This window comes from Strongylocentrotus purpuratus, unplaced genomic scaffold, assembly GCF_000002235.5.
Source record: "Strongylocentrotus purpuratus isolate Spur 01 unplaced genomic scaffold, Spur_5.0 spur5_scaffold_11, whole genome shotgun sequence".
NCBI lineage: Eukaryota > Metazoa > Echinodermata > Echinoidea > Camarodonta > Strongylocentrotidae > Strongylocentrotus > Strongylocentrotus purpuratus.
Genome location: NW_022145596.1, coordinates 26264449 through 26279687, shown reverse-complemented (window position 1 = coordinate 26279687; position 15239 = coordinate 26264449). Strand labels below are relative to the sequence as shown.

The 15239-nt window shown below is 36.2% G+C and overlaps 1 protein-coding gene across 1 annotated transcript; it reads right to left on the bottom strand.

Annotated features, from left to right (window-relative positions):
* Positions 1-2380: 2380 nt before the first annotated feature.
* On the bottom strand, positions 2381-14305 carry LOC591782 (WD repeat-containing protein 61-like). The gene is made up of 10 exons (XM_030981016.1): positions 14256-14305; positions 10708-10841; positions 9980-10065; positions 9159-9245; positions 7007-7155; positions 6572-6665; positions 5810-5903; positions 4628-4720; positions 3355-3433; positions 2381-2628 (listed from the first exon to the last, which is right to left on the bottom strand). The coding sequence occupies exons 1-10, from the start codon at positions 14256-14258 to the stop codon at positions 2539-2541; spliced, it is 909 nt and encodes a 302-aa protein (XP_030836876.1). The 5' UTR covers positions 14259-14305; the 3' UTR covers positions 2381-2538.
* Between the last annotated feature and the right edge of the window lie 934 nt (positions 14306-15239).

Sequence of the window (15239 nt, the reverse complement as noted above, 5' to 3'; positions counted from 1 at the left end):
TCCAGGGTAGGATTTTTACGCCACGTGTTCGTGTAGTCCCATATACATCTTTCTGTGTACAGTTTTTGTAACTTTACCAAGACTTGGCCAAATTTCTTATCATTTTGATGATTCCAGAACCTTGCAATACACACAAATTCTTATATGCTAGATGATCAACCTTTTCTGGTCAATTCCACACCGTTTCTTTCACAATGCAATCGCATGACCACAACTTAACTTCATCTTTAATACCAATATGTGTTTGATTGATTGCAAGTTCAAACATTCATAACTTTCTTATTTTTTATCAGAATTTGCTTATACTTTAACTGAAATCCGGTTCCTGTTTACAGGTTTAGTACTCGACATCATATAAAATCATGATTTTTTCTTTATCATTTATGTTGCAAGAGGTGCATGCACATTATAGTACAATCTTTGATGAGCAATCTATCTCCTTATATTATCTCACATTCTTTTTCCTTTTCCTTCATCTCTCCCTTTGCTTTCATCTCTTATTTCTTCTTTTTCTCCATTTAGGGTGACATGACAAGGGGAAAAGAGGGCGATTGCCAACCAATGGTTTAACCCCAAAACAAGTAAATTTGTTTGCTCTTTTCGGAGAAATATACCGTTTCATAAAAGTTTAAGAAATTTGTTTTTCTTCCTGATAGCACTCTTTTAGACCTGCGCCGCTAAAAGAAACTCTGGTGCCGCCCCTCATCATGTTAACTTTCTCCTTATGACATTATTTCCCCCAAGTAACTGTCTTGTGTGAAATCATTTCAAGTTTAGACATTCACATAATATCCCTGGTGTCGGCATTCTCTTCAAAACTTTAGTTTCTGGCCATACCATGTACATAATTCTATGAAGAATGAGTATCATATTTTGAATGTAAGCAGTGATTTGTGGTACAAAAAATGCTACTTTTAAATCCAACTCATCCATTTTCTCACTCATTTCATTCAGTCTCCTTACTACTTTCTTCCAAGCTCCCATCATACACCATTTTCTTTTCTTTTTAAAATTTGTTCTGTGATTACAGTGAAGAAAAAAAGGACAATCTCACTGATTTCTCAATGAAAAATATTTTTATTCACAAAAGTCAGCAATTCAACAAAAGCTAGGAACATGTTGAAAAGTGCATCGTGCATTTGAACATACCAGAGTACCTTCGTAAAAGAATGCATATTCTAATTCACTAGGATTCACCGATACTGAATAGCAAAAGAAGGCTGAGGGGTGGCATGCACCTCCCATGTTTAAATAAATGTAGTTACATATCAGGAATTCTTGTCATGATTGAAATTATATCTGATACCGAGTGTCATTTCAAATTAAACTTTCTTTTTCACAAAACATAACAAGGAGAAAGGTTGACTTCACCCCTGATGCTGAAGCAAACATTCCTAATAGCAAGAAGGACGTTAACCTCTATACTTTTATACAGAGTTTTATAACAATAATGCCCTTCTGGCTTTCAGTGGAAGGTGGACTTAGTATTATGGGTGGACTTGAATTGATAATGATAACGACTCAATCTTTATAACCCTAGTCCAACCATTGCTATGGATTGTTGAATTTGATGACATGTGTGAACCATCCCTTAGAATATATACATATATACACACCGATGCTTTATCAAGTCTATTTACAGTACTTATAACTAAAACAAAGCTTGATTTTAACCTGTGGGATATCAAGCACAAGATAAATAAAGTTAGCTCTACGATATAAAGCAAACCAAATCAAAATCGGTCGAAATATGAAGGAGAAGAAGCATTTGTTGTGCTTTTTAGATCATTTTTGGAATAAATTTGCATAAATTACCATAATTAATCAATGGAGCAAAATCTCAAAATTCTGTGTAGAAGTTTAGTGTTCCAAATTTAGCTCTACAAAAATAAGACAAAGTTTGTAAGGTTAATGCAACAATGCAACATTTTGCAAGATTTATTATATAATATATACAAACAAATTATCAATGTTATCATTAGTGAATTATGACAACAAGTATTTATTAAAAAGTAGCTGTGACCGAGTCTTCCAAAGTTGTAGTGCCTGTTTTTAAATTAACCATTCAAATGCAAATAAAGATTACTGACATTTATAACTGACTTGGAGGACTTACGATCAATCAAGTGTTTTAGTGAAACAGGGCCCGCATACTCTGACTGGGAATCACCCTATATGCAGAGATACCAACTTTCACAGGAACAGTTCAGAATTACCATGGCAGAAAATCAGTTGTTTATTTTGTTGTTGTTGAGAAAATCAGTTTCCCACATAAATACAGCAGACAGAACATAGGAACTTTATTTCTAAATTTCTTTTTTTTTCTCCATCTAACCTTCAGTATTTTTTCCCTTCACATTTCAGTACAACAACTTTAGTACAACAACTTGATAGCTGTGTATATGGGTAACTGTCCAAGGGGTGACTTTCCTAAATGGGTACTTGGGGGGGGGGGGGTGTCAACCACGAACAGGCCAATTGTGATCTTGAGCAAATATAACATTGATGATATGTCCTTTAATACTCTTCTGTTAGAATCTAGATGGGGCAGTCATAGATGTGTATTGCCTTGTCATCCGATACCGAGACCATCTTGGATCCATTGCCATTGTACTTTGCTTGCCAAACCTGCCAGTCAGAAAACAAACAGAAAATGAGTTTATACTTTACCTACACTTTGTTAGGGGTTAAGTACAATACAAAAGTGTATAACACATTTGGGGGAACAAAATGTTTTTGTTTTTCTTGTTGTTGCTGTAAAAGATTATTATTATTATCATTATTATTAGTAAGTGGAAGAATCTGAGAGCAATGATAAATTATATGCCTCTCCCAGACTGCAGATCACCTGGTTGTAGTACAACATTTTGTTGTGATACCCTACTCACAGGCTGCAATCCCCCCTCTCAAAGTGATTATAGCTGTCAGCCACTTTAGCCAAGTCCTTTTGCTATCATCTAGTATTATAAACTGGCTATACTGGTGAAAGAGGGATTGGTCGACCACGGCTTCGCTACAAGGACAAGATCAAGCGGAGGCAAATAGAAACCAAGTCTTGGACAACTGCTGCAGGCCAGCGAGCTGTATGGAGAACAGCTGTAAAGTTAAAGTAAAGGCGGTCATCTTCGCTTCGCAACAGACAGCTACTTCTACTTCATAAGGCCTGCAGTATATTAACAAGAAATTTTAGAAACGGGCTTGGATATTTACTCAGTCTTGCATTATTGTATCTAGCGCTATGATACTGGTATTATCATCATCACTGTTGTTGTCATTATCATTATTATTACTATTACTATAATTCCTAGAGGTAATATTTGAGAAGAATTAGGCTGCGATTGGCTGAGGTATTACCTGGTCGTAGTGATCATAGAAGGTTGCTACACATTGTCTTGTTCCACAGTCCCACACCTTGACTGTCTTGTCTGATGAACTAAGAAGAGAGAGAGAGAGAGAGAGAGAGAGAGAGAGAGAGTGAGAGACAGTCAGTGATGTCAGTCTAATTACACGTAGAGCTGTGAACAAAACATGCTGATGTTTTATTGTCTTCCACTCATCAGAGTAGAATGTAAGAATGAACAGGAAGCCTAATGAGACAACTTTTTGTGCTTTAAAACACAGGATAGCCTGGTTCTAGTCTTTACCATAACATTACCGTAAAAATGGTAAAAACAGAAAGGTACTTTTCCTACTCCCTCTAAAACCATAATATCATCTCCAGAGAAAGGGAGAGTGAATATCAGAAAGAGAAGAGAACAAGAGAGAAGAGACAAAGATGATAGATGTCATTACATCATCTATATTCCCTCAATACACATGTATTGAGGGAAGAATTTGAAAACTACCAATTGTGTGTCTCCTCTATCACCCCAAGTCATAATAATAATGGTGGTTTCTTATAAATCAAATACAAATACAAAAGAAGGTCCAATATATCTATACAACATTATAATAATGAACCTAAAGCATTAAACTAAGAGCATATAAAATACAAAATTATGAATATAAGGAAAAAATTAGCCTAAGATACAGAACAAATTTCAAATAAAAATAATTTAAATCAGTTTGATTAACTTCGGCAGCCTAAGGAAACATCTAGTAAGATTTACAACATGATTAACTTAAGGCCGAATTTAAGTTCAATATACAAGGTAAGGAGCAACTGTCAGTTCAAAGAAACAGAATTACAAAGTGAACAGATAGGAGGCAAGCGAAAGGAAATGGAGCAAAATTTCCTGAAATATTAATCAAAATTACTCAAATTGCAGGTTTTAGGCTTGTAAAATGTTACTGTTTTTCACAAATTAATACTGTAAGCACATTTCTTGACACAATTAGGCATTTGTATTCATATTTTATCATCTTTTAGATTTTCCCCTTTATAGTTTTTTTTTTTTAAAATCACTACTCAAACTTTCCAATGATGTTGGTGGCATCAAACCTCAGACATCTAAGGTAACAGCAGACTTGTAGATTCTATTGTGCAACCTTAGAAAACAGCAGTTGCTTGAAATAATTTGTTGCCAGCTTGGGACTCCAGCTCTAAAATCTCCTTCTTCTATTGACCTCGGACTAACTTATCTCCAGCTTTAATAGTATTCAATGAGTTAACATTCTGGTGACTCACTTGGACACAAAATGTGTGTTGTCTGGACAGAAGTGGATACCAGTCACCCATGAGCTGTGACCAGAGAGGGTTCCAGCAAGGTTGGCTTGTTGTCTGTGCATGAGAGGAGCAAACAATGAAAATATAAACTAGATGGACCTTCCAATGTGTGCAGTCGCAAATGATGCCTCCACCATAGAGTGATTTTACAAAAACCAAAACAGAAGCAATTTTTAACATTCAAGTTTGATTGTAATCCATTAATAGGTTCTCAGAATATCGTGATTACATGCTATTTTTGCATTCATAATGAGCCTTGTGACCTTTGACCTCGTGAGCCCAAAATCTAATCAGTTCATTGGCTCTGCAAGATACATACATGACCCAAGTTTGGCGGGAATTCATCAATTGGTTCTTGGGATAACGCAATCATGAGAACGGGACGTACGGACAACCCGAAAACAGAATGCCTCAGGCTAACTTGTAGCAGAGGCATAAAATCCATTTCAAATAGAATCTTTATGCATGTAAGAAAGCAACGGGCATACCAATGGCTTTATGACATCTCTGAGGGAATTGGTAATGAGGATTAATGCCTTAGCAAAGGGCGCTACCGTATCGACTTGGGTTCGAACAAAGAACCTACCAGTTACAAGACCAGTGCTCTACCACTTAGCCATAGAGCCTGCATATAGAAGTATTCATGGAAGCGGGGAAAAGAATTCTTGAATTCCTTTTCCCTGCAATATGCTGTTTTTATACTGTATAAATGCTATGGCTAGAATATTAAAATAGGCAGGTCCTGTACATTAATACCAACATTTTGTAAATAAACCTAATGATTCTAGTTGACAGCCCCACTCAATCAAATGAAGAGGAAAATGCTATATCCATTATTTTGTTGTTATATTATTGGTAATGAACAGGATAGGAAATAACTAAATATAGTTGAGTTATTTTCTGTCATGGGCATATTTCTTCTGTAACTCTGTCCTCCTGGGGATGTTTCACAAAACTTGTCATCAGTGACAAATGACAGTTGTTGTTATAAGCTAATGAAATCCTTGCTTCTGATTGGTTATCAGCAGGTTTGTTACCGATATTTTTCATTTTTCATTGAATAAAGGCTTTGTGAAACGGGTCCCTGATCTCAGGACGTTCACCCCTGTACACACAAGACACATAGTATAATAATTTACTCACACATCATATATTTTGATCTGTCCATCATCTGATGCAGTTGCTAACAGCTGAGAGTCTGGAGAGAAACACAGTGACCTGATCGGCTTAGCGTGACCTGGAAGTAGTGCATACAAAAAACAAGACTAATACATTTGACTGGGAACGCATTAATGGTATCAGAGATTTGGTTATGGTCACTGATTTTGTGAAATACTCCCCCCCCCCCCCCCCCCACTCCAAAAAATGATGCCTCCCCCATAAAGCGATTTTACAAACCAAAACAGAAGCAATTTTTCAAATTTTGTAAGTTTGACATTCATTGTAATCAATGAGCAGGTTCTCAGAATATCATGATAACAAGCTATTTTTCATATACATATGTGACCCTTTTGATCTTTGACATCTTGACCCTGGAATCTAATCAGTTCATTGGCTCTGCAAGATACATACATGTCCTGAGTTTGTTAGTAATCCATCCGTCAGTTCTAACGAGAATGCTTTTACAAGCTATTTTTGCATACATAATGAGCCACATGACCTATGACCTCATGACCCCAAAATTTACTCAGTTCATTGGCTCTGCAAGATACATACATGACCCAAGTTTGGCAGGAATCCATTAATTGGTTCTTGAGATAACGTGATCACTAGAACGTAACGTACAGACGTACATACGGATGGACGGACGGACAACCCAAAACATAATGCTTCCGGCTACTTTGTAGCGGATGCATAAAAATGCTAAGTAGAAATACTTATCATTGTTAGTGCTTTATGACTCACCTTCTAATGTGTGAAGCAGTTTACTTGACTGAATATCAAATATATTGACAATGCCATCGATAGCTCCACTTGCTAAAAACCTTCCATCTGGACTCTGAAAAGGAAAGAGATAGTGGTCACTAGTGTGATTTTGTCCCCTTCAGATAAGTTACAGTGTGAAACATTCCCCTTCTTATGCCAAAATACTTTGATAAACACATGTCTATTCTTTTTACACTTTTCACTTAACTTTTAAAACTTAAAAAATGTCATGTTTGGCTCATAAATTGAACATTTAAACAAATTGATAGATGTTGAGCTAATATAGCAAGTTTTTTCAAGACTTTTCAATTACAATGACTTTTGATACAATTTTGTATCAAAACCAAAAACAAACACAAAAATCCTCTTACATTATGCTTGCAATAGTGATAATACTTTCATTTTCAAACTTACATATGCTATGCTGAGTGTGAATTTGCCTCTGGTGTCTAGCTGGGACTCTTTCTTTGCACTCTCCACTCCAAACAGATTGATCTTTCCAACATGGCTACCGGACGCTAAGAAGCGGCCTTCGGGTGAGAAAGCTATCGTCCATGCATCAACTGCAAAATAGAAATATGAATATAATGATAGAAATGATTGCAAAAAAAAATGGCAAATTTCAATTTGCTCATCGCAAAAGCAACCTTGAGTTTCCTCAATTTTTAAATGTTATTATTAAAGGTATTACAAATGTTTGGGAAATTTTGAAAATTGGGTGGATAGTGATATATTTGGATGTCCCTGTGGATGTATTATAAACACTAGAAAATTAAGCCCTTAAAACACTTCTGCTTTCAAGAAAAATTGAATACAAAAATTTACCGGTGCTCCCAGGAACGGCCATACAATCGTAGCTGCGACAATGAAAATCACAGAATATGTAAATGTGATAACCGGAATAGCTAACTGGTCGAGTTTAGTCATGAAACATTGTTTTATAGCTTAATTAATATCATGACCTTGAGAGGGAGCTATACGCCATAAAGAGCAACGATCACTGAATATTGTAGGATCGCATATGCTTCCAATTTCATAACCCCATACCAAACTTTGTATTACCTTTAACATATGTTTTCATGCAAATTGAATTGGATCATTTGTGCTACAGCTCTCTTAGATTTCTACTTCTTTTTTTCAAATAATTTAAGTGAAATCAAGCCTCACAACCTCTTTGGTAATTCAGGATAAACTCTGATGGATCGTGACGAAGACTATGTTTTTTAGCAGATAGTATCAAAATCATGATTTTTTTGGTTATCATGGTTTGTGAAACGGTTTGTCCTTACTGACATATCTGTAGGTCACAGACAAATATATGACTGTCATGGAGTTGATTATTCAGTGAAACAACACCCCGTCCACACATTGCCAGGACACATGATGATTGTAAATGGAGCGATGGACAAGAACATGTACATGCAGCATTTGGTTAGGGGACCTACCGGTAATAGGATTTCATAGGGAAAAAGAGTAAGAACTGCTTGGTAAACAGTTTGATTCAGTTCAGTTTATTCAATTCCATCTTTAAAAATATTTTTACAAAGGTACAAACATGTATGTAATTCCATGTAAAATATAATAAATAAATTGGGATAACATATACATGTACAATGAATGAATACAAAACAGAACAGGGCACAGATGTAAAAAACAAAAACAAGAAAAGGTTCTGTCTGGATAGCTTCCTATCAAATTAGATTTAATAATATAGTAAGAAACAAGTAGCGAGTAAGGTTTCGGATGGTATCAATAAGAAATTACAAAACAACCGGCACAAGCCCTGTACACCAAATACAACATTAAAGGATACAAAAGTAAGTAAGACAGCAAAGGAGAAATGTGAGGGGGAAAAGAGAGAGGGAGAGAGGTGAAAAGGAGAAGAGAGAGAGAGAGGAAAAAAGGAGAAGAGAGAGATGAAAAAGAGAAGAGAGGGATGAAAAAGAGAAGAGAGAGAGAGAGAGAGAAAGAGAGAGAAAGAGTAAAAAAAAGAGGAGAGAGAGAGAGGTTGAAAAGCTGTATAAAAATATTCAGTGAGAGTCACATGCAATCACAACTTTTTATTTTGTCCTATTGCTAGTCATGTGATAAATAGATCAGACCTTTCCCCCCTGCAGTAAACAAGGGCTGATCAAGCACAGGGTTTACCTCCCTTACCCTCTGCACCTAAAATGATGGATGATGAGAGATATCACTATCATCACCATAGCCACCATGATATTTGTAGGTATCAATGTTACCATTTCCATGGCATCATCATAATTACCATAACAAACATAGTTTTCATCAACCATCTACTTTAGAGTATCAAAACATATTTAACAATCAGTTAAGCACACACAAACAAGGTTGCCTTCTCCGTTTCATATCATCTCCTTCTGGTCTTTTTCTGTTCAGTTTTGAAAGATTTCAAAGCAAATTTAGCACTAAAATATGATAATTTGCACTGGTAACAAATTTAAAACTGTGCAAAATAATAACAAAATTTTAACAACAACAAAATATTGCATAACCCCAAAGTATGGACAACACCAATTATTGATACTATGTGGTTGAATTGAGTTACCTGGACCCGCATCGATTGACCTCATCTGTTTGCCGACCTCTAAATCCCATAATCTGATATGACTGTCAAGAGAACTTGAGGCTGCAACTGTGGAATAAAACGACAGAGAATATTGTAATTTCATACAATTCTGTGAATTTTGCAAGTGGTTTAGAGTTATAAGAGTTTCATCCTGCAAAATGATTGAATTACAAAATTGGGCTTTAGTGAAGGGATCCAGGAGAGAACATACTTCTCAAAAGATTCTTGAGCACTTCAAAATTGGCCATCATTGCCACCTTAAACTGATAGATTATTTTAAAAAGCTAAAGGAAATTACACATCACATAGCAGGTACATCTCATAGTAATTTGTAAGTTTGAATCAATTGTAATGAATCAAATAAGTCAAGTCAAGTCACTCCTAGTAGTAGTAGTAGTAGTTATGTAAGAGTGTAACAAATATAAAACACAGTTCCATTTCTGAATTTCAGAATCTTCAAATCAGTCTATTGACAGGAAGCAATCAGTGACATCACCCAAATTTCATCTGGACATTCTAATTAAACTGCTAAATTTTCTAAAGAGAGAAATGGAAGGTAATCACAGTAACATTTGGGTTTGAAGAAGGCTAGAAACTTAGCTGGCATTCTCAAGTAGGATGTTTCAGGCCTTCTTTCTTGGTGAAGGAGTGGGTTAAAATTTGTTGATAAGGTTGTTACACTGCACAGGCCTTATCACTGGTACATTGCGATATCATCCCATACCCACTTTACACAGTACAACAAACGACCCGTATAATCTGGAAGACTGGAACCCTTATGAGATTTAAGATACACCTACTTGTTCCCGTTGGGTTGATGTCTACAGAAACCACTCCAAGTTGATGTCCTTCCAAGGTCCATTTTAATTTTAGTTCATCATTCTCCCTGGTAAATCAAAATGAGAAATCACAAATAAGAAATAATAACATCACTTATTACGATGTTCAGTGTTGGCTCAGTTAGTAGAGCGTCCGCCTCACAACCGGGAGGTCGTGGGTTCGAACCCCGGCCGCGTCATACCAAAAGACGTTAAAAGATGGGAGTTGTTGCTACCTTGTTTGGCTGCCGGGCTCACGATCAATTGGGCAAAAAGAATTTCCGTTTCGGTTTAATAAAATTTGGAGTGGACTATTAGGCTATTATTATTATTATTATTATTATTAAATCAAATATCATAGACTGAATTGACACTTTGGGGTAAAAATTCTCAAGAATAAGTAATAAAAAATGATAAATCATTTAATGAAATTTTTTTTTAAATAAATACTTTATTTCTAGAATCACAGAAATAGAATAGTGGTTGATTGTTAGAATGATTGCCATATTACATTAACTCTAATTAATGCATATATATATATATATGCTGAAGTTCAATGAATATTTACAGTTGACTTTTTTCCTCAATTTTTCCCCTTTTTATTATGTCCTTTAATTTTATCTTTTATGCTTTCACTGATGAGTTCTTTTGAATGAAAATGTGTACTTTTCCAACACCAAGGGAATTCCCATGGTGATAAGAATATTTACCAGTTCCAGCATTTGACATAGTCGTCCACTGATCCAGTGACGATGTTCTCAACTCCATCCCTATCACTTTTCATCCAAGCCACACACCAGATACTGTCATCGTGCGCCTGCTCCTGCTTGTACACCACACTGTACTGAAATAATAAAATCAAGATATAAAATGAATTAAAAATAGAAATGTTTTGGTATACTTTTGAAATAAGCCATCACTCTTTCACTCTGAAGAAAAGTTGTTCATTCCGTGCAACGCTATGCCTGTGGAATCATTGTGTAAAAATTCAATGGACAGCAAAATTTAACTATGCGGCCTGTTACCCAGGGCAACAGGCATCTTTATCATTAATTATATACCTCAATTAAGTAATCCAGCAATCTGATTGGTCGAAATTGCATTCATAAACTTTAACTGTTCCTGTAAAAACAGACCTATTTTCCCAATAACCATGGTTATTGGGAAAATAGTCAGTCTCCATGGTTACCCCATAGGTTTACATGTTAAAAAATGGTTCGAGCGATCAAGGATACCGTACGTGTGCGAAGAATTGGTCGGTAATTTCAATACAATTGAATCTCGATCGATCTTACCGACAATTTTATCTCAGTTGCATTGTTGACATGAAGACGAAAATAAACTTCCAAAAACAAAAAAACAACATCTGCCGATAGATCTTGATCTAAGTTCGTGCCAATATGCATTGCAAAAGTAAAAGAAGGGCCCAATTAATGGAGCAGCCGCGAATCATCAATCACGCGAAGCCGTTTTCAATCCATTTTAATGTATATATTAGAGAAAACTGTTAAGTACGGTATCAGAGCGCGATAGCCGAGCGGTTTAAGGCGCTGATTTTAGTTACATCACCTTTTGTACGCAAGAGATCGAATCCAATCTTCGACAAAAGTTTTTTTATTTTTTATTTTTTAGTCTATTTTTTTTCGGCATATAAAAGTACTCAAAGCAGTCATTAATACTATACTATTGCCCGTTACACAAGGCAACGGGCATTGTTCTTTTCTTTGTGGTCATTCCAATTTTGACCAATCAGATGACTAGATTTATTCAACATACTAAAGAGAGGTATATAATAATACATTTAGGTAGATTTGGTATTTCAATTACATGACTTACCGGTAGTCAAAACTACTAAAACAAATTTTGTTCATTTTTAATTCAAGGAAATTATCATTGTTCTGTATGCGGTATGTCTAATTGAAACTAGAAATATTGCAATCTGTATTGCCCCGCAATGCGAATGTATCCCCCGGCAGTGGCAGCGTTTGTTTTTGTCATCCTTATGTTCGAAGGAGGGACAAAGATCCCCTCTCCCCTCCCAGAAACATAAGTATGAAGTAGAGATCACTGCTAGTGGCTCGGACTATTGTCAAGACTAGAAGCAGCTTCACCAAAACAATATGGCCTGAATTCACAAAGGAGGTTTGTCGACAAACCTTGGTTTTCGTACGTCAAATTACGCGTTTTTACGCGTTTTTTACAAACCTGGTTTGTAATTTTAATTTTTAAATTATTCTTTTTAACATCGGTAAGTTAAAGGTAAAGACCAGTTATGGTCATGCGATTGCATTGTGATAGAAACGTTGTGGAATTGATCAGAAAAGCTTGATCATCTAGCATCTAGCATCTGCAAGGTTCTGGAATCATCAAAATGATAAGAAATTTGGCCCATTCTTCGTAAAGTTACAAGCACTATACACAGAAAGATGTATATGGGACTACCCTATATCTCTCACAGACCATGAGAGAAACAAATTTACCAAATATATCAATTAGTAGGCGGTTTCCCGGCAAATTTTTTATCATCATGTATTAGTCAAAACATATTCTTTCACATGATTGGTAATGAGAGCTTCCATTTCATTTTTTGAAATTGGGGCGTTTCCAATACTGGTCTTTACCTTTAAAAAATTGTATTTTACTGCTATTTAGCTGTCACCAAATGTCACTAAAGTAAAGATTTTTAGTAAAATTAGTTGAGTTTTGTACAGTGATGTTGAGCACAGCTTTTAATACACAGCCAGGATAGTAATGCAGCTATGTGTGCACGGATCCGGGCTAACTCGGACCAGGGGACAACTTGGCACAGCTGCAAAAACGGTCATTTTTTGTCATTTTACCCTAACCCTAACCCTAACCCTAACCCTAAACCTAACCCTTAAAGATAAACTTGAGTTCTGGTAATGCGATTGCATTGTGAAAGAAAAGGTGTGGAATGGATCAGAAAAGTTGATCATATAGCATGTAAGTAATGGTGTGTAATGTAAGGTTCTGGAATCATCAAAATCATCATAAATTTGGCAGAGTCTTGGTAAAGTAACAATCACTTACACAGAAAGATGTATATGGGACAACACACATGGTGTTGGGGCTAGTACTACCCTAATTTCCTTATCTTTCTATGCTCATTACTCAGCCAGTATACATTTTCTTCCAAAATTGTTTGGCACATGACATTTATTTGTAATCTTGAACATTCAGTGTAGAGTAAAGGAGGGGGTAAACGACCAGCTCCAGTTTTCGGCCGATCCGTTGGATGCATGGCAAAATCCCTTTAAAATACATCGCATAATAGCATATCACATATCCCACACATACCATACCATGCCAGAGTCACTGAAGAACCACATTTGCAATGGAAAATATATCCTAAAATATCACATTTTAGCGATGTAATCAGCGGTCCCGCTACCCAAATCTGAAAAATTGAGTTTCTTACGCATACATTTTTGTATGTAAGAAATATGGGTACCATAAAATGAGCTTTATTTCAAGTAGTTTTCAGATTTAGAGCCCGATTTTGTGTTTGTCGCAAGCTCAAAAGTATCTCATCACATGTATTTAATCAATGCAGCCGGACCCCGCAACGCACACACGATATGTCTGTCTAATTCAGATTCCAACTTCCGATCACCGCAATGCTAGTCTTCGACCAGGCGAGCACCCGGGAGCTCCGGGATACCTGCTCCGCCCACTTATGCAATAGATTAGCGCGGAAAAGCACGGCGCGCGCGCTTCCTATCGACTTTCTACATGCGGTCGTAAACTGAATCGCTAGGTCGATAACTGGCTCCAAAACAGTGAAAACTGAAATGAATATTGTCACGGCAATTCTTTTTTTGTTTAAATAATAATAATATTTGCTTCATGATTTGAACAAGAAATGATAATAAATAGGAAGTAAAGAATCCAAAAAATAGGATTTTGTCTTAATATGTGGCCGAAAACCCCCTCCTTTACTCTAATTCTAAGTTTTGTTAGATTCTGTGAGAATTCATTTTCTTTTTTTACCAGAACTCAAAATTATCTTAACCTAAACATGCAAAAAAATGACCGTTTTTGCAGCTGGGCCGAATTGTCCCCTGGTCCGAGTTAGCCCGACTCCGTGTGCACAGTGTGCTACTTGGTTAAAGTTTAGTGTTAACACAGTGACATCATGACTGATTTGACATTACATGTATAGCAGTAGATGGGACTGAATATTAACCATTTTAACATAAAGACAATGATTCGTATTTTCAAATGAGCACACACTTACCATTTCGTTGTCAGGTAATTTGCTTCTTCTCTCTGCCAACCAAGTTAATGATTAAAATATATGTTATTTTAAAGCAGAAAAGGCCCAATAAAATTGAAGTTTTAACGAAGCTAAAGGCGTGTGTTAGTAATTTCAGAATCTACCAGGATACCAATCATGAATATTCATAGATATTTGAGCGCTCGTAGTCTATTTAAAGGAGAAAATAAATCGATTGTGGGCCCGATTCTCGAAACCATAATAAGTCTAACTTCTTGAAGCGTGTGTTAATTCTATGAAAGACATTTCAATGGGTTAGTCAAGAAGTTAGACTTATGACGGTTTCGAAAAACGGGCCCCTGGCCGCAGGTCCCATCTTAGGCCTAAAAAAAAAAAGACGTTGTAGAATGTAAATTGCCCTTTATCTGCAATTATGACACGATATCACATGCAATGGATTTTAAATGAAGGAAGGCGGGCATTATAGGAATACGTCTTAAATTAGAGCCCGTGAAGTCAGGTAACTACAGGTAACTACAGGTAACTAAAACATGTCGGTCGATCAGAAATCTTCTTTTTTTAATAATTTTGTTTTCTTCCTCTATTTCTTAGTTTTGAATGCTTCAATAATATTTTTTTTCTCTAAAATTTTGAAAAAACAGACCCATGTTTTGGGATATTTTGGTTTAAAATGTTCAGGGATTTATTGTAAAAAAAGTGACCCATTAGAGCGGCACACCCTGTAGATCTATGTCTTAATAAGTGAGTAACCCATGGCTGTCAACTTTGGGGAACTGCTTTGAGGGAGATCGTATGCAATTTTTTTTTGGCTCAACAGGGGAGGGGGGGGGGGTGGCTGGTGAATCAAAGTGCTCACTAGCCCCCCCCCCCCCCTCCCTGTTGAGCCCCCCAAAAATTACATTTGCCACACTCAACCCATGCAGCTGATGTAAATTGAAATAAAATGCTGGAGCACTGTAATGGGAGCTAGGCTAAAGTCTGGGT